This window comes from Suncus etruscus, chromosome 3 (assembly GCF_024139225.1).
Source record: "Suncus etruscus isolate mSunEtr1 chromosome 3, mSunEtr1.pri.cur, whole genome shotgun sequence".
NCBI classification, from domain to species: Eukaryota; Metazoa; Chordata; class Mammalia; order Eulipotyphla; family Soricidae; genus Suncus; species Suncus etruscus.
The window spans coordinates 45,191,888-45,211,069 of NC_064850.1; the positions used below are offsets into that span (position 1 = coordinate 45,191,888).

Sequence of the window (19,182 nt, forward strand, 5' to 3'; positions counted from 1 at the left end):
TCCCACTCTCCCTAGACAGAGCAGGCTTTGAAAGTCACATAAAAGGGGCCAGAGAGATAACATGGAGGTAAGGCAATTGCCTTGCATGCAGAAGGGCAGTGGTTTGAATTCCGGCATCTTCTATGGTCCCCTGAGCCTGCCAGGAGTGATTTCTGAGCGTAGAGTCAGGAGGAACCCCTGAGTGCTGCCGGGTGTAACCCAAAAACCAAAACCAAAAAAAAAGAAGAAAGTCACATAACCTTATCTAATATAGACTTTCTGAACTTGGGATTCATTCCTTTCCCAGGGAGCATCTGACAAGAAGGTGAAGCACCATCAGGCTCCTGCCAAGCTCTGGGCACCGGCCGGCCGGCAGAGGTTTACTGAGGGGCAGGTAGGAGAGATCCCCAGAAAAAGGATTTGTGATTTGTGATTGTGTCTGTGTGAGCATGTGCATGTCAGTGTGCAAGCATCTCTGCGCATGCACATATGCACATATCTGGGTACACGTGTGTCCTGTACATGAATGTCCATGTATACATATTTGTGTCTTTGTACATATGTGAAATCTTGAGGCAAAATTCATCTGGGGTTTTTGGTGGGTGGAAAGTGAGTGTAGCCTAATCCTATACTCTCAAGCCCTGTATCCCAAACCCTGTAACCTCAATCTGGAATCCCCAGCCCTGCCACCCGCAGCCCAGCAGCTCCCTCCTCCAGCCCCACAGCCCCCACCTCACCACATTTGCTTTCATGAATGTGAGGATGCTTTTATCCAGTAAACTTTATTTATATATAACAACAGTACAAATGTGTCCTTGGCTTGCAAAATAGGAGTTTTCATATTTACAATAGGTTCACAATAATATATTAGAATAACAAAAACCCCATTTTGTTGGGACATTTTAAATACTTCATTTTCTTACAGTGTTTGATCCACAATATTTGTAAAAACAACAGAACCAGACAATGATCATTGAATCTTCTTAAAAATATATATAACACGATTGTAGTGTGCCAGGCTGGCTCCCTTGGGGCACCTGTGGGCCACAGAAGGCAGGGCAGGGTCCCTGTCACAGGGCTCCTGTGTGGGACCCTTTTGACGAGTGGCCCCATAAACCAGAAGAGGCCCTTTGCATTCTTCATGGACAAAGCTGATCCCCCAGATATAGGAGTCAGCCCCGGTAGGTCCAGGGCCAGGAGGAGGAGGGTGCCTCAGAGGTGCCCAGGAGCCTCACAGCCTGACCCCCCATGGCTCTCTGCAGGGCACCAGCTGTCCCATCCTCCTCAGAGGAGGCACCTATATGGGGAGACCCACCAGCCCATCTGCACAGCCAATGGCTTGTGGGGTCAGGGGGTTAAGAATGGAGCCAAGGCTCCGAGCCCCTGTGCTGGGGTCTCTCTCTGGATACACTCTCCCAAACCTCTCAAACTTTCTCCCAGGCCCCTTTGTGGGGGTCTGGCCTCACCAGTAATAAGCAGATAGGCAGGAGCTGACACAAGTTCCAAGCTCCCCTTTGGCCTCTGTCTCCTGTTTCTCCCCACCTAGAGAGGTCCTGGAGGTAGGGCAGTTATTCTTGGCCCGCCCCTGTCCTAACCAGTGGGGCTGTCTCCTCTGCTCCTTATTCCTTCACATGATGGACCATGATGGGCCCTGTGGCACTGGGGGATAGGTGCCCAAGGTGGGCGAGGCAGAGGTGGATGGGGGGCAGGTGCCTTCCGTCCTGGCAATTGCCCTTTTATGACACCATGAGGCTCTGTCCCCATTAACTCAGAGTGCCCAGGGGGTTGCGGGCCAGGCCCTGCTTCTTGGAGCTTCTTCAGAGCTCACTGCGGGACAAAGGAAGTGTAGGGCATCTGCCCCCTCGGGGCTCAGAGAACGATCCCTTTGGCTTGTGGGGAGGCGTGTTCAGCCCATGATATGGCTGCTGTGGTGAGCAAGCGAGCAAGCGAGGAGAGATTCCTGAGTATTGGCCTGGCTGCCCTCAGAACCCTGCCTGGTCCTGCTCCAGCTGGGCAGGGCCTTTGGCATTGGATTTAGGGGCTAGTGCAGTGGCCTGGGGACTAGAAAGGGGGTGGCTAGCCCCAGCCTGCCACATGCAGGTTGTCTTCTTGGGGGCAGGGGTCCCCAGCGCCTTCCTGGGTGGTAGGAGGCCACAGGTTGGTGGAGCTTTGGTCTCTGGTTCAGAAGCTGCACGCAGGAGATGGTCCTGGGTTTGAGGTGTGGCTGGAGGAGCTGCAGGCAGGCAGCGAGGATAGGGCAAATGCCCACAGGTGTCCACAATCTCGATCATTCTTCAAGTATTGCTCGTTGTAAACGGGTTTGACTTCGTCCTGCAGTGGCTTCTGCAGTGTCTGTGGGGCCCTGTGCCTGCTTCCTGCTGGGCTGGGCTGCCTCCTTCTATCCCTTTTGGCCATGTTCTGAGAGCCCAAGGCAGGGGAGCGAGGGCAGAGGCCAGGATCAGGGCTCACATGAAGCAAGCTCGGCACAGGCACAGGGAGGCATTTCTGAGGCTTTATTTCTGGATTTCCCCTTTTCTTAAAACTGTTCAAGTTTCATTTCCCCAGATACATCAGGAGTTTCCATGCAAAGGGGCCAAGCTGGCCATGCCCACCTCTCCACTTGTGCCTCTGGCCCTGCTGATTCTGGCAGGTGTCTGCAGCGATTAGGGGCATCCCCTCTCCGAAGTCCCCGCAGGCCCCATCCTTCCTGGGTGACCTGGTGTGGTCCTTTGTGAAATAGGCCTGTATCAGCTCTCAAAAGACATGGCGCTGATGAGCTGCTCTACCTTGTAGGCCAGACGCTGCCGCCTTGCCTGCTCATCCTGCTCCAGGGCCCCCATGAGCTGTGGAGAGACCAAAATGAGGACCTGCCTCTGCTGCCAGGAACATGGCATGTACCACAGAGCCAGGCATCCCATACACACGTATGCACAAGTGTGTATATACATATAAACACATGTATCATGGATGACTGATCACCCTCTGAACATGCATGTATATACATGTAGGCCCATAAGCACCAAGAAACTCATACATGTAAGTATATGTCCAAGGTAGACCCATGGATGACTAAGTAGCTAATATAATACATGGACATATGTGTACAGACATGGATGACCAAGAATCCCATGCACCTATATGTACACATGTAGGCACAAGGCACCTGAGCAGCTCATATCTGTAGATGAATGTCCTCAATAGACCCATGGGTGACTGGGTAGCTCATATGCTACACAGACATATGTATACACACATGTATATATAGGCCCATGGATGACAGAGTACCTTAAACACATGCATGTACATGTGTATACATATACATTCACACACCCAGTGCACCCATAAGCAATTGAGCACTTCATATATGTACACATATAAATGCCCATACATGGGAGCATGGGTAAACATGTATCTCATGTACATATATGCATTACATAACATGTATCAATGACTAACTAGTATCTCATATATGTACTTACATATGAAAGTACTTCACGTCATGTAGCTCACATGACATATGCCAATATGTGTGTAGTTAATGTGTTCTGACATGTACCTGGTTATGTACATGTTTGTGTATGTGTGGAGGTGATCATCTATGAACATCATGTTCATCCATGTGTGTGCTATAGCCCTTCACATGACCACATGCACATGCATGACACATGCTCACATGGTGCCAGCATACAGGAAAAGCTGCCTTGCGTTTATCCTATGGGGGCCAGGAGGAGCAGGGCATTGGGTCAAGTTCATGCCCAATGCCCATTGTCCAGAGAAGCTATATGGGGCCTGGCGTGGGTGTCAGAAAGGTGTCAGGGCTGCCTGATAGGGCAGGAGGTACACCAAATTCTGGTGGGAATGAGGGTTGGGTGGGCACACAGGGGATCAACTCCTCAATGTACCTGCCCACTAGGAGAATATCTGAGGGACACACTCACCTCTTCACTGAGATATTTGAGGGACACTCACCTCCTCGCTGTACTTGCTCACATACGAGTACATCTCACTGAGGGCACTCAGCATGCTGAAGTCACCTGCGTGCAGGCGGGACTGCTCAGCCAGGTACGCATTCATGTCCTGGTCACTGATGGCTGGCAGTTTGGTGATATCTGCATAGTACCTGCAAAGGAGAAGACAGGGGCTCTGGGGCCAGGGACTCTTGGGCCAAGGTCTCTCGAGATAGGACAGGGCCTCTCAGTGCTGTATGTCTACTACCTCAGGTACCTCCCCTCCCAGCTGCCAGGTGACCTGCACACCAGACCCTAAGGGGCATTTTCTGCAGGGCAGAATGCCCAGAGCCTGACCTAGTGGTGGGTTCCTAGGCATTGGTACAGCCTGGGACCATTTCCTTCTCTTAAGTAGAACAATAGATCGGCTTCTTGTTTGTAAGGGGCAGAGGTCTGGAGTGATCTCACCTCTCCCTAGGCACAGATCTCTCAGGCTTGGGACAGAGCAGGAGCCTCAGTAGAAATGGATGATGCCCAGGGGTGTGCAGAGGCTGGGCTCTGGGTGTCTGCTGTGTAGAGAGGGACAGGGCAGTCCCTACATGAACATAGGGGGCCTAGTCTGGGACAGATAGGCCCAGGCCTGAGGGTCTGGGGGTATGAGGTCCACCCACCTCTCCACCCAGCTCTTGTAGCTGGGAATGTCCTTGGCATAGAGCAGTTTATTGGATGGCGAGTCCTTGCCCAGCCGGTGCTCGGATGTGGAACAGGAGTCCATGAAGGTCTGTGCCACCACTGACAGGCAGGCATCCGTGATGCTGCCCTTGTGGATGTCGAACACGAACTGCGGGTTCTTGATTACATTCACCCAGAAGCGCAGCGGCAAGCTAGGGGGAGGGCCTGGCTGAGTATGTGGTCAGCAGTTCCTCGTGACCCAAGCCATGTGACTGCATGGCCAGGGCTGGGTCTTCTACGAGGGCCCTTTCTGCCCTTTGCTGGCTGCTTGACAATCCCACAGCCCTGGACATGGGCACCACCCAGGACAAGGCCCCAGGATGGCTGTGCAGGGCAGTACGAGTTATGAGCAGTGGGTGTGGTGGGTCACTGCATCCATGGTCCACACCTGCCCATGTCTCAGGCATCATGTGGGAAGGTGGGTTTGTTAGCCATGGTGAAACTCCATAGCACCCCAATCTTTGTTCACTGCATGATACCCCCTCTTCCCTGAGGAATACAGCACCCAGCAGCTCACAGGCTTTTAATGCCAACTGAGACATGTCCCCAAATTCATGCTGTGACCAAACCAATTGACCCAAGGGGACCCTGACAGCTAACCTACGGAGGGGTAGCTCCATCAATGTTGGACCCATCTGTCCCTGTGCTGTCTGGAACTCTGACCCTACACAGAGGCCTCATGCTCTGTTCTTTGCCCAGCGGTAGTGTCGCTGATCAGACTCACAGAGGTCTGTTCTCCAGGGCAGAGAAATAGGGGAGCCTGGTGGGCAGGCGTGGCCCTAGTCTGACCTCTCCCTGGCTCCACAGGTGACAGAGCTGGACTGTCCCTATGGAGCAAGGGGTTAGGGGGTGATAACTATCTGGGAGCCCTGTCCCATAGGGGGTGAGCACAGTCCTAGGAGCCCCATCCCTACCAGTTGCTCTTCCACGTATGACGCACATCTGTGTCGTGGATGCCATGTCTGTCCGCCTGCTCATCCAGAAAGTCAAACATGTACTTGATGGCTAGGGGCAGTGCGCTCCCACGGTGAACAGTGCTGAAGAGCGTCTCCAAGAGGTCATCCACAAACTTCTGCAGTGTTCCCTAGGAAGTCAACAGGCCAGAGAAGGGATACAGGGTGAAAAAAGGGGGCACAGGCCAGAGAAGCATCATAGGTCAGAGAAGGGGCACAGGAAAGCAACATGGTCCAACGATCATGTGTGGGTCCAGCCGCACCTTTGTGGCCAGCAGGCGTGTCAGGTAGACCTCAGACACCATCTTGCCGCCACGTTCTCCCTCCTTCTGTTCACCGTGCTCGTGGTTCCGCACCAGATGCCACACCTTGGCGCCACTGTCCAGGTCGGGTGTGATCATGGGCGTGCGTGACCGCAGGCTGTCGGGGCTGCCTGTGTACCTGAGGGACGAGTCTGGGGGACGGCTCCATCAGGGACACGGGAGACAACCCCCTCCAGGGTCAATATTCTGGTTGAGGTCCCAGAGTGCCCGGGACATGGGGTGCTCCCACTGCGCCCGCAATGGGGGCAGCACAGATGGGTGGGGCAGGGATCAAGAAATACTGGGGGCAGAGGATACTGGGGCAGTACAGAAGCTAGATGGATCAGAGGTACTGGGGTCAGAGTGGGTGGAGTCAGAAGTCAAGGGTCAGAGGAATAGGGGTGAGAGGGAACAGGAGTCAGAGGAAATGGGGGTCAGAGGTACTGGGAGTTAGACGTAACAGGGGCATAGGTACTGGGGTCAAAGGGGACAGGGTCAGAGGTACTAGGGGTCAGGGGACAGGGTCAGAGGTATTGGGGAAGAAGGCTTCTGCATGGCGGAGGGTACTGGGCTGTAGAGCAGAGCTATAGTGCTGAGGCCGCATGTGGGGGTCAGCCTTGTGTTTGTCTTTGTGTGCATGGTAGGAATCCCAGAGTCACTGAGCACTGCAAGTGGGCGAGCCCAGACATGTCCTTACCATATCTGCTGATGGAGGAGCGGGAGATGCTGGCTGAGGCTGGGATGTTGTAGGAGGATGTTTGCTTGGGCACCAGGGCCACTATCGACCTGTCCGATACCTGCTCCAGAGGGTGACAGAAACAGGAGGTGAGGACACTAGAAGTGAACATACAGGAGGTGAGCACATGGGAAGTGAGGACATGGGAGGTGAAGACACTGGAGGTGACCACAGGGGAAGTGAAGACATGGAAGAGAGCTGACAGGCACCCTGGTGGTGGGCAGCCCTTCACTTTCTTTTCCCTGGTGGGAGGTCTATTCTCACTCGACTCCATCCTGGCTGAGCTCTGGGAGATCTTGAGGTGCCCTTGCTGGACCTCACTACCGAGTCCCACATAACTGTGAGTCCAATGCAGACCCAGAAGCAGCTTTCAGCTGTTTCCTATTCTGTCTGGGAACAGAGACCCTGGAATTGTGGGACCCAGTTGGGCATCAGGCAGAGGAAGAAATCACCAAAATAGCACCGTGGGCTGCAGATGTCCCTATTAAGTCATTTCTGATTCCAACACATTTGATGAGTTCTAGAAGTTGTGCAATGGTGCCAGCTGTAACCATCCTTCAGGATCTTGGCCTGCCAGCTGCCTCGCAGAAGCAGCACAATGCCTGGGGTGCTTCCCTAATACTGCCTGTTCTCTCCCCGCACAGCTCTGTGCACCTGACGGCAACACGCAGGCTTCTCCAGGGATGGGGCAGTGCACAGTGAGTGGCTTCTGGCACCCTCCAGGCAGAGCCTGAAGCTCTTTGGAAACCTGGCAGGCAGGTACTCAGGGGGTGTCTGGGGGGTGTCCAGGGCTGGGGCGACCTGTCATGTGACCTCACCTGCTAGTATGCTAGTGAGACTATGACCAGGAAGGTGGGGTCTCCTCACCTGGTAGTGTACCAGTGTGTTGAGCCGCTTCCAGTCTCCCTCGATTTTGGTGGTGATGTCCTCATCCTGCAGCACCACCCGAGCGATGCGGCCCTGGCGCCACTCTGCGGGCAGGTGCATCGTCAGGGCCTGAGCTCCAACCCGCTGCCCCCACAGACCCCACGCTGGCTCCTACCCAGGTCCATGTCGGTGGCACGGGGCCTCTGGGAGTAGGGTACGTTCTTGTACACAGCGTCCAGGATCTTCTCCTTGGCCTGCGTGATGGTGTCACAGTTGAGCACTTTCACAGGGATCTCCGGGCTGTTTTCATTGTCAGGGTTCACGCAATTCAGGATCTGGGGGACAGGCAAGACTGAGACTCAGCACTGGCGACCTGATCATGCCCTCTCCTCAGAACCAGGGCTCTGGGGCTCTGGCATAGGGCCTCTGAACCGAGAGCAGGTGGGTGCTTGGAGAGCAGGGCAATAGCGTGGCTCTGCCCTCACCAGCGTCTTGTAGTCGATCTGCTGCCGGATGAGCTTGTCCTCACTCAGAGAGTAGCGTGCTTCACCCGTCACCGCGTCGATTGGGCCCTTTTCCATCTGCTGCTTGATGGCGCAGTAGAGCATGAACAGGGGCTCCCCGGCACACTCCTGCAGGGTAGAAAGGCAGGTGTGATTGTGGGGTGGCTGCAAGTGGCTGCAGGCTCTCCTGTCCCAGAGTCCTCCCTGCCCTGGCATTTCCTGACCCTGTACCCTCCCGCTGACCTTCAGAAACTTGTGCAGGAGGAAAGCGAACCAGTTGGTGAGCATCTTCTCAGCCACAGACTCCGTCCTGCGGGAGATGGGGGGAGGGATGGCTCAAGGGGCGTCGGGGTACAAGGAGTAGTGGGCATAGGGCAGAACATGGATGGATGTGGGGCCCAAGGGAGGTTGAGGAGGGGGAGGGAGGCAGCGGGGGAGTGAATGTCTCCCTCTGAGAGCTGCTCTGGGCCTTGGCAGCTGGTCTTGGGTGCAGGTGGGAGTAATGCTGGCTTCAGTCCAGGCCTGAGATCACAGCCTGGGAAGGGCTTTGAGGGGGGCAGTGCTGGACTAAGTCTTGGGGAGTCCACACCACAGAATGGGCCCCTCTGCTTCACGGCCTCCTGCAGACCCCACCACCAACTCAGATTTAACCTCACAATTTTGGAGAGCATCTTGAAAGCCCCAACTTTGAAGTTGGTGGGGGGGGGGATAGGCCCCTGAGGCCCCGCCCCACAGAAGCCACACCCCATGACAAGCCCGTGCCCCGCCCATAAGACCACGCCCCCTCTCGAGCCCGCCTACAGCCCATCCTCCGCAGGCTCCGCCCATGGACACACCCCTCGGTGGGATCAGCCAATGGCCACGCTCTCGTTGGGCCCCGCCCCGCCCCACCCACCCTCCGGCCCCGCCCCCTCGGACCTCCGCAGCAGCAGCTTGGGGTGGTTGCGGTTCTCCAGGTTCCTAGCGATGAGGTCGCACAGAAGCTGCTTGAGCACGTCGGTGGCGTACTCCAGGCGCGCCTGCAGCGCCGTCATGATGAGCGAGGCCACCGTGCCGCGGTCGCGCATGGAAAAGCCGCGCTGCGCCTCCAGCGTGCGGATGAAGGTCAGCAGGAAGACCTTGTTGTGCAGCAGCTGCGCGAACAGCTTCAGCGCCCGCTCCACCTGCTGCTGCCCGTGGCCCTGCACCTGGGGGCGGACGGAAGGTCTCTGCACGCTGGCCCGCAGCCCCTGCCTGACCCACCTGCCTGTCCCAGTCAGAGCAGAGTCTCTGCCCTATGTCACCTGCTGAGACCCCATTTCCCCAGCCCCCCCATCCCCCCGAACCACTAGGATTAATCTGTGGACAAGCCTGTGCCCTGTCCAGGGAACCCGGCACCAGGATCATGGTGTGTTCCCGACCCCTCACGCCTCGCTAGCCCCAGTGCTGTGGCCCCCGTGGGCAGCCCACCTCTAGCTCCCGCAGGACCGGGTGGTCCTCGATTCCCGGGAACAGCACACGCATGGCATAGGTGCGGTAGTCCAGGTAGGGGATACCAGCACGGTCCAGGTCACTGGTCAGCTCGTTGATGTCCGTCTGAAGCTCTGCAAAGGCTGCGGGGCAGGAAATTAGTCACGGAGTGGATCAGGGAGAGGGTCAAAGGGTGGGTCAGAAGGCAGATGGGGGTGGGTGAGGGGCGGGTCAGGGGCAAGTCAGGGGGTTAAGGAGATTGTCAGAGCGGTCAGAATGAGCCAGGGGCAGCATGGCCTCCACACTCATTGTGTGACTGGGAGCTGAGCTGGGGGACCACTTGGGTGGATCCCAGGCTGCGTGAACGATTCATGTTCTACACATGCACACCCAGCACACACCAGCTCCTATACACGCATTCGCACACACGACACACATGCACTTTGACATACAGGACACATGGATACCCACAGGAACACCCACTATCACACACAAGTCACACATGCACATAGGTACCCCTGAACACACACATCACACGGACACACATGTGTATACGCACGCACATATGCACAGGATGCAAGGTGCACACACAACACATGCATGTGCTCATATACACAGATGCACAACAAATACTCACATGCACGTGCTCACATACACCCACATGCACAGGGCACCTGTGTGCTCACACAACACATGTGTGCTCATATGCATGCACAATGCATCAGATGTACTTACACGCAGCACAGACACAACTACATGCACACGTTGCACCCACAACGCATGTTCGCTCCAGGACAAGTCACATGAGTGATGCCTCCACTGCCCCCTAGCTTGGCTTGCTTTCCCAATAGGCCAGGGGTCTTCAAACTTTTTAAAGTGGGGGCCGGATTACGGTCCCTTAGAGAGCTGGAGGGCCGGACTATATGAGCTACTAATTCCTACTCACACTGCACATATCTTATATAAATAAAATGAAAACCATTTATAAATAAACAGATCATGCACCAGTATTTCAATGGGAACTGTGGGCCTGCTTTTGGCTAAAGAGATGGTCAATGTCCGGTTCCATATTTGTCACTGCCAGCCGTAACAAGTGATGCAAATGGGCATCAGTTAATCTTGATCTGGTTGGAGATTTCAGATGTTTCATTCTTGAAAAAGTCTGTTCATAGGCATAAGTGCTACCAAAGATGGTTACCATTTTGAGTGCATGGTTCCTGATATTTGGATATACACTGAGTGTTTATGCTGGCAGGTATCTTGGCAACCAAACAGCGCTCACTGCTGGCAGGCCGGATCAGACTCCTCTGCGGGCCGTAGTTTGAAGACCCCTGCAATAGGGGCATCTGTCCTGACCTGCTGCTCCACCGGGTGAGGAGACAGGGCCTGTCCTCTCCCAGGGCAAAGGAAGAGGTGGCCCAGCTGGGCTGTATGTGGGTGTGTGATGTATATTGTATATGAGCTGTATGTGGTGTGTATGATGTGTGTGAGCTGCATGTGGTGTGTATAAGCTCTGTGTTGTGCGTGTGATATAGATGAGGTATGTGAAGTATGTGCGCCGTGTGTCATGTTTGTGGGAAGTGTGTAATGTGTGTGGTGTGTATGAGCTGTGAGTGGTATATACAGGCTGTGTGGGGGGAGTAAGGGTAAGCAGACTTACCCTCCTTGCACTCCAGTGCCACACGGGACTCCAGACTGTCCATCTGCATTTGCAGACGCTTGAGTGTGAGATCGTTCTCACGGGACTTGCGCTTGTAGGCAACCAGGACGATGATGACGATGACGAGGAGCAGGCTGCCACCTGCTGCGATGCTTACGATGGCAGGCAGGGTGAGCAGGCTGTCGGCCGCCACACTCACCAGGCCAGGTGAGAAGACCATGCCACCCACGAGTACCTGCAATAGAGGTTGTGAGCTGCACCCCCAGACCTACCACCTATGGCCCTGACACCCGCTGTGTCTTGTGGCCTCAGCAACTCCCCACACCACCCCTGGGGCTGCTCTCACACCCCCAGAAACAGGCTCAGTGGGGGTGGGGAGCAGGGGCTGGCTAAGAACAGGGAACAGAGGACACGTGGAGGCCCAGAGACTCACCATGACCTTGTGCTGCCCTGTGAGGTTCGGGGGTTCACAAAGCAGCTGCGTCTCAGACACAGTGACAGCACATGGCGTGTCCCCCACGAGCACTGTGTAGTTGAGCTTGGCACCCCCCGAAGTGGGTGGGCAGAGATTCTTGCCCTGTGGAGAATTGCTGCTCAGAGGGGACCCAGACCCCTGGCTGAAGAGACTCCAGACTGGCTCTCCCACTATGGGCATGCCCCTGGGACAACAGCCTGGACTCAGCTGACAGGGCAAGGTGGGGACAAGTGAGGCTGGGAAGCGTGAGGTGCTGGGTGGCACCTGGATGGAAACAAGCTCTGGGCATGGGCATTTGTTTCTGCTACAGGCCCAGAACATTCTAACCCAGTGAGGTAGAGTACCAGGAACTCATGAAACTCGGTTCAGAGTCATCTGCCAGCTCCATAGGTGTCATGGCACTGAGGGCCCAGAACCCCATACAGGGCCCTACAGAACCCCACATAGACAAAACCCACAGAGACAGAACCCACAAAAACAGGACAGAACCTCCTAGAGACAGAACCCCACACAGATAATAGAAGCACACAAAGACAGACAGAGCCCGGCTGGAGCGGTACCTTCAGGATGATGGGGGAGCCAGGCTTCTGGTCCAGGATCCCAGTGGGGCTGAGCAACTCGAAGGTGGGGTTGGGGTAGTAGGTGAACTTGGTATCGTTGTACACGAGCAGGGACCGCACATTGTTGAAGACGAAGCCAAACTCCTCAGGCCGCTCCACGGTATCCAGGCCAGGCCGGTAGTCAGTGGTGAGGGACGGAGCCAGGCAAGTGAGCGTGGTGGTATTCACAGTCCGGCATACCTGAACCATGCACAGCCCTCAGCATGGCCAGTCGTGCCCAGTGGGGGTAGGAAAGGCACAGACACTTCTGGGGGGCAGGGGTACAGGCTGGCTGTACTGTGATGTCCTTTGCCCACTGCAGCCTCACCAGGGCTCCCACTTGTTCCTGAGCAGGGTGAGCCCAAGAAGAAAAGGCTGAGTGTGGGATGCAGCCATTACTGGGTACCCAGTGCCAGGTCAGCATTAAGGGGGCAGCTAGTCTCATAGGCCTGGAGGCACATATGAAGCTGCAAGAGCCCTGGGCAGAGAGTGTGGATGCAAGACAAACATGAGTGTGCAAGGAATGGGGAGAGTGTGTGGAATGTGCAAGGGAAGGAAGAGATCCGAGTATGCAAGTGTGAGTATGTAAGAAAGGGAGAGAGAGAGCATGGAGTGTGCAAGTGTGAATGGGCAAGGAACGAGAAAGTACAAAGTGCAGGTATGTACAATTGTCCGTGTGCAGGGTGCACAGGTGTGAATGTACCTGCACGTGAAAACATGCACGAATGCATGTATGTGGGTACACATGAATGTCTATTGCAGGGCTGCATGTGCATATGTGTAGTGGATCATAGCTCTGTGTAACTGAGTTGCACAGGTGTGAACATGTGTGGGCAGGCACATACAATGACATGGTGCATGTCTGCATACGCAAAGGCAAAGGGAAATCCAGTTGGGCACATGGTGCCATGTGACTGATCCTTATGCCCCTGCCTGCACAGACACATGCTCATACACCCTGTCACTGCACCCTCGCTCCCTCGTGCCCATGTGCCCTCACTCACATTCACAGACTCTTTGCCATTGAACTTGATTCGGACTCTGGGCTCCTGGATGACATCCAGATTGAAGCCTGTGATGGTCAGGGGCGTGTGGCCACTGTGGGCAAGGAGAGCCAGTCAGGGTTCATCCTGGCCTCCCACCTGCCCTTCTGGGCCCCCTGCCCTTACCTGGCAATACTCCAGGCAGGCTCAATACGCTGCACCCGAGGGTCATCGATGTACTCAAACTGCAGGTCGTTGTCCACATGAGCCCTGTCCACACTCACCCAAACAGGGACCGGGCCCAGGCCGATGGACGAGGGCGGGGACAGGCACATGATCTCATTCATGGACCTCCTGGTAGGACAGCAGGAGTAAAGGTTGGACCGGGTGCTGCTTTGCACCTCTCCTGCAATCCCGGTGGAGGTAACCTGTGTCCTGTGACCACTGGGTAAGGGTGTACCTATATGCCCTGTGAGGAGGGCAGGACTGAGGGGGCATAGGCAGAGAGACCCCTCTGAAAATTTCTAGGAAGTGGTCCTTAAAGTGACGGCTGGTGAACCTCATGTTGGGCCTCACCACATAACATGGGGTTGTGGGACCCGGACCGGCATGAACCCAACCCCTCCTTAACACTTCTACAGCTGCCGTGACCAGAAATGAACCTCCCATGGGAGCTCAGGAGACCCCGGATGCTCCTAGCACCACCATGGTTCTGGTCACGATGTCCACTACACACCCAGTGTCCTCGCACAAACACACATGAGGACACATGTGAAAACTCATGGGACATGCAATACAAGGGCAAGTGTGCACTCATAGGACATATATGTATACCCATAGGACACATGATTGTGTCCAAGGCGCATATGTGTGCAGTCACACAACATGTGTGCAAACTCCACAGGGCATACATATATTCCCACCCACAGAGCACATGCACACCCTTAGGACACACATGTATACACCCACAGGACATACCACGCAATCATGGGACATGTGTACATACCCACAAGACACGTGTACTTATGCCAAGGACACATGTGCACACCCAACATGGCATGTATGTGCACCCACAGGACACACATTTGTGCCCACAGGATATGCCCCCCACAGGACCACTCACTCAGGACCCAAAACAGGACCCAGCCCTGCCTCAGAGCCCACCTCACCCATAGAACTCGCAGGTCTGGTTGCCCAAGTGCACAGCCACGAGACTCCCAGCTCCCAGGTGGTGTCCAGTGAGGGTGACCATGGTGCCCCCTGACTCAGGGCCCCGGATAGGGCTGAGCGAATGTACAGCAGGGTGCTGGGGGAAAGAAGAAAGGGTGGGTGGGCCAACTGCCAGCTGAACCAAAAGGCCAGCTACTGACTGGGGAGCTGTGCTGAGGAAAGTCTGAGGGAGTGGCTGGTAACAGTCTGGGCTCATCAGACAGGGCCGGAGCTCTGCACCAGAGTTGCTGTGGACACAGGCCCTAGGGCTAGACCAAGGAGTCCTGCCAGGGGTGGGAGTTCAGGAGGAACTGCAGTGGTGGCTGATAGGCAAATAATCCCTGTGTCTATCCAAAGACACAGGGTGCCAGCTTGTCCAGTGGTGTCTAGTGACATGGGGAAGGGCCCAGCTCTATCCCGTGTCCCCAGGAAGGAGTTCAAGAGCCAAGAGGACCATCTAGCAGAAGAGGTGAAGTCTCTGTGAATGCCAACTGTTGTATCCCTTCCAGGTCCACCCCCAGCTGTTGGGTGCCCCAGAGAGGGTGATAGCAGAGGGCCGTGAGGGGGATTCAAGTCTAGACATGGGGCCCTGCCTTTGCCCCAGCTTCCTGCAAGAGCTGATGGGTGGGTTCCCAAGCAGGGTAGAGATACTTTGGAGTGTTTCTGGTGCCTCAAAGACCCCCCCCACTCCCACTGGGAGCCCCCCAAAGGTACAGAAACTCAGACAGTGGACACCTCAGCACTCACCACGAAGGTGAACTCCTGTTGGGATCTGGCTGTAAACTCAGGTCTGCATTCGCCCACACACAGATGTGCTGGCCCTGCTGTAGCAGTCCTGGGGGCAGGTCCCATCTCACACACAATCCTGCATGGATAGTGAACAGGGGACAGAGTCAGGCCTGCTGAGCCAGGCGCAGGGAGGCTGAGGGAGCTGACACGTGGCAAAGATAGTGTCTGCACTTTGGGGCTCTCAGGACTGAGGCAGTGACAGCGGGCACAAAGAGAGGCACCTAGGCAGCAAGGGCATCTGTTCTTCAAGCAGTGAGATCAGACCCCCGAGTCACATTGGGGCCCGGGGAAACTGTGTTCTACCCCTCTCCACCCACTCCCTGCCCACAAACTGCAAAGGAGTACCTCTCAGTCCATAAGCCCATCCCCAATGCCACTCCTGGCACACACCCTCATTTCTAGCCCATGCTGCTCTGGTGATAAATATGTCTGTGCAGGCTAGAACTCAGCTGCCACCAGAGCCCTGGGACTAATACTTTGTTTCTAGGCCTGTGGCATGGGTGTGATGTTAGCCTTAACAGGGGTATCAGTGCTGGTGTGTGAGTGTGGTGGTTGGTGTACGTGTTAGCATTAGTGTTGGTGTCAGTGTGGGTGTTAGTGCTGGTTTTGGTGTGGGTGTTGGTGTAGGTACTGGTGCTGGTGTTGGTGCAGGTGAGTGCTGATGAGGGTGCGGGTGTTGGTGCGGATGTCAGTGAAGGTGCTCTGTGGGTCAGTGGGTCTGTGGGTTGATATGGTGCTCTCCAATGTGGTGCAGGGAGAGACAGGCCAGGCAGGTGGTGGATCCCACTGAGCTGTCAGTGGGTAGCCATATGGATGGTGGTATCACCGGTGGTGTGTATCAGACTCACTGTTCAGCAACGATGTAGTCCTCAGGGAGGGGTGTGCAAGGCACCCCGGCTACCCGCACATACTGCGCAATATCCGCGAAGTTCAGGCCCAGGTTCACACCACGAATGGTCACCCGTGTGCCTCCTTCTGGGGGTCCTGACACTGTCAGCATCTGTGCGGGGGTGGGGGAGTGGAGCTGGACCAGGAACTTCAGGGTTCCCAGAGATCTTCCTCCCCCACATTAATCCTATTCTAGGGAATCAGAGCTGAGCTCACAGCAACCTGGGTCGAGACTCCCACCCAGTCTCGGGAGCTTCCGATAAAGGTTTGGGAATGGGAGTGTCACTGTGGCCGCCTGCAGGCAGTTTCAGGAAACTTCAGGAAGGAGGAGAGTCAGGGTTACTGGAAGGCAGAACAGGAGGAAAAGGTGGGGAGGGACAGAGGTGTGAGGGCAGGTGAAGGGTGGTGAGAGACCACAGGGGAGAGAACAAAAGTGGGGGACAATCACAGGGGAGAGGTGGGAAGAGAGAGGCAATGCAGGGCGGAGAGGCGGGCAGACAGGACTATGTGCCACCTTCATTATGGAGGATGTTGACTTGCTTGGGAATCTGAAGGGCACAAGCTGCCTCTGGCACTACTTTTGTGCCCTATAAGTCTGAAATTATCCCCCCCAAGAGATGTTCAAAAGTGGAAAATGAGGGGGAGAGGGAATGAGAGATAGAGGAGGCCTCAGACCTCAGTTCCTTCAGGCTTCTCCACGAAGGTCAGCCATTTCTCCCAGGACCCCACCTCCGGCATCCGGTGACCCCACAGGTCCCTGTGACCCCCTATTTCCCAACACCAGCTGAGTCTTAGCTCTAAGACCTTTGATAGGAACAGGGCCTGCTCTTGAGTGTCAGCCATGGGGCAACTGTTGGTCACATGTAGGACATTCGCTTGCTGCTCACAGAGCCACATGGGACAGGGACCCACTGTGTAGTCACCTGGGACACGGGCCCCAGTGTGCCACTCACCTCTGTGATCTGGGGGTTGGAACACTTGACGCTGTGGCTGGACCAGTCGAGCCAGGGCCCGGCAGAGCCGCTGCAGTGCTGGGGCAGGGTGCATCTGCGCTCGCCACGGCACCAGCCGCACCCGAACTTGCGCTCGGCCTTGAGGCAGAGTCCACAGCTGTCCCGCTGGGCCGCACACTTGTACAGGTGCACTGCAAGGGAGCTGGGGTGGGCGGGGGCCAGCCACGATACAGACACCCCCCACCAACACCCCCACCTGGAACCCTGTGCTATCTCCCGCCACCAGGGGGTGCTGCATACCCTTCAGGCCCTGTGGGTTGTCGATGACGAAGTTCCCATTCCACACCACAGCAAAATCCACGGCCAGACTGCTGCGCTCCATCCCCTCGTACTGGTACTGGGCAGAGAGAAGGGTTAAAGGTGAGAGGTGAGAGACCCTCCCCAGGAAAGGTCCCACAAGCCGAGGGATTCCCATGTCGAAATGGTGCCTCTTGTCACCAACACCAGCAGGTTCCACTGGTCCCATGCATGGCTGCCCCCCTCGAACCCCTGCACTGCCTCCTCCACACACCCCTGCATTGAGCCCTCCTGTGCCTCACCGAGCTGTTCTGGCACTGCACACTGGAGCTGTTGAAGCGTAGGGCGGGCACGCGGTGGATGGTGCCCTGGATGCGGAGGACACACTCGTAGCCACGCTGCCCCGACTGGGGCTGTGGGAGGTTCCAGGCCTTGAGCGTGATAGGCTCCACCTCCCCCACGGGGATCAGGACTTCGGCTGTGGGCACCAGCTGGGGGCAGTCCTGTGGGGCAGGGTGGGCCTAGTCAGGGCCTAACTTGACCAGGTGACCCTGAGCCCCTCAATATCTGGGCTATTCTGGGCATCCCTGAAGCAGACGGCTTGTTCCTGCCTTCCCATGCTCCAGGTGGGGACCGTCCTCCCCGACATCCATCAAAGACAGCGCCCCCCCCCCCCCCATGGCCTGTTGGGCTGCACACCTCTGAGGCATGGATCCGGCCCTCTTGGAAGGAGCAGCTGGAGGGGTCATGCGTGCACAGGTTCCGGTACTTGCACCAGTGGCAGCGGAAGGCGCTGGTGACGCAGGACAGGCAGCTGGGCCAGGTAGAAAAGTGGGTGAGGCCTGGCACACACACTCCGTGTCTGGGCCAGGACACCCATGTGACAGAGGGAACTGAGCCTCCAGCAGAGACCCACCCAGGGCTGAGCTCCACAGACAAACAGTGTCACCTCTACACAGTATGGGCTGTGCTCCAACCCCCACCTGCTGCAGCTTGTATCACACCCTGCCCCAATACCCCACTGCCTCCTGGAAAGAGGCTATTGCCACTCAGCTCTAGCTATCTTGGGTGAGGCCCCTAGCTGTGGGGACACATGTCTTCAGCAGGGCAGTAGGGCCTGAGCCTCCCTGTTGGGCGCTGCATGTCCCATGGGCACATGAGGCTTTGGCCAGGGACATGGCTGGTAGCTGGCATGCGCTGCGGCCTCCCTGGTGGGGAGAAGCTCCTGGAAGCAGCTATTCTGGACCTCCTGCCCTGGCTCAGGATCCTCCATAAGGGGTTCAGAGATCTGGTGACGAATATGGCTGCTTAAAGGAACTCCCTGGAAGAAGCAGGTGGAGTGACTCCCTTGACCTCAGGGGCTATGGGCCAGGACCAGAGACACCCCCTCCCCCAAATTCCCAGCCAGGCTTACAGCTGGTGGGCGCTGCAGTTGTAGAACTTGAACTCGGTGCTGACGAATATCCGCCCGGTCTCCTTGGACTTCAGCTGAAGCTCCACCCCGTACCAATCTGAGAAGGAAAGTGGGGTCACCTGCTCCGCTGGGGCCTGAAAGGATCCTGCTTGCACCATCTCACCCTGGGGCTTTGCCTCTACCATCATACTACAGGGACCCTGCCTGCACCATCTCATCATGATGATCCTGCCTGTACCATCTCACCATGGTGGCCTTTCTTCCACCTCATTGTGGGTGCCATGCTTGTACCACTTCAGCAAGAGGGCTGTGTTTGCACCATCTAACCATGGGGCCCTATCTGTACCACCTCACCACAGCGACCCTGCCTACACCACCTCACCATAGGTCTGCACCATCTCACCACAGGTACGGTGCTGGTCAAGCCCCTTCCAGGAAGGGCCTCTC

At 56.2% G+C, this 19,182-nt stretch overlaps 1 protein-coding gene across 1 annotated transcript in view; it reads right to left on the reverse strand.

Moving 5' to 3' along the window:
- Positions 1 to 1,784: 1,784 nt before the first annotated feature.
- PLXNA2 (plexin A2) overlaps positions 1,785 to 19,182 on the reverse strand; it is a 41,171-nt gene continuing 23,773 nt past the window's right edge. Inside the window, exons 7-31 of the mRNA XM_049769774.1 lie at positions 18,736 to 18,832; positions 18,021 to 18,135; positions 17,624 to 17,824; positions 17,325 to 17,421; positions 17,025 to 17,215; positions 16,032 to 16,183; positions 15,142 to 15,259; positions 14,355 to 14,491; positions 13,372 to 13,539; positions 13,207 to 13,300; positions 12,164 to 12,403; positions 11,562 to 11,705; positions 11,129 to 11,363; positions 9,469 to 9,611; positions 8,938 to 9,206; positions 8,263 to 8,329; positions 8,002 to 8,148; positions 7,692 to 7,851; positions 7,517 to 7,620; positions 6,611 to 6,710; positions 5,875 to 6,065; positions 5,573 to 5,742; positions 4,598 to 4,810; positions 3,949 to 4,099; positions 1,785 to 2,822 (exon numbers count right to left, since the gene is read on the reverse strand). Of these exons, the coding sequence (XP_049625731.1) occupies positions 2,727 to 2,822; positions 3,949 to 4,099; positions 4,598 to 4,810; positions 5,573 to 5,742; positions 5,875 to 6,065; positions 6,611 to 6,710; positions 7,517 to 7,620; positions 7,692 to 7,851; positions 8,002 to 8,148; positions 8,263 to 8,329; positions 8,938 to 9,206; positions 9,469 to 9,611; positions 11,129 to 11,363; positions 11,562 to 11,705; positions 12,164 to 12,403; positions 13,207 to 13,300; positions 13,372 to 13,539; positions 14,355 to 14,491; positions 15,142 to 15,259; positions 16,032 to 16,183; positions 17,025 to 17,215; positions 17,325 to 17,421; positions 17,624 to 17,824; positions 18,021 to 18,135; positions 18,736 to 18,832 (3,800 nt within the window). The 3' untranslated portion in view covers positions 1,785 to 2,726. The remainder of the gene's footprint in view (positions 2,823 to 3,948; positions 4,100 to 4,597; positions 4,811 to 5,572; positions 5,743 to 5,874; positions 6,066 to 6,610; positions 6,711 to 7,516; positions 7,621 to 7,691; positions 7,852 to 8,001; positions 8,149 to 8,262; positions 8,330 to 8,937; positions 9,207 to 9,468; positions 9,612 to 11,128; positions 11,364 to 11,561; positions 11,706 to 12,163; positions 12,404 to 13,206; positions 13,301 to 13,371; positions 13,540 to 14,354; positions 14,492 to 15,141; positions 15,260 to 16,031; positions 16,184 to 17,024; positions 17,216 to 17,324; positions 17,422 to 17,623; positions 17,825 to 18,020; positions 18,136 to 18,735; positions 18,833 to 19,182) is intronic.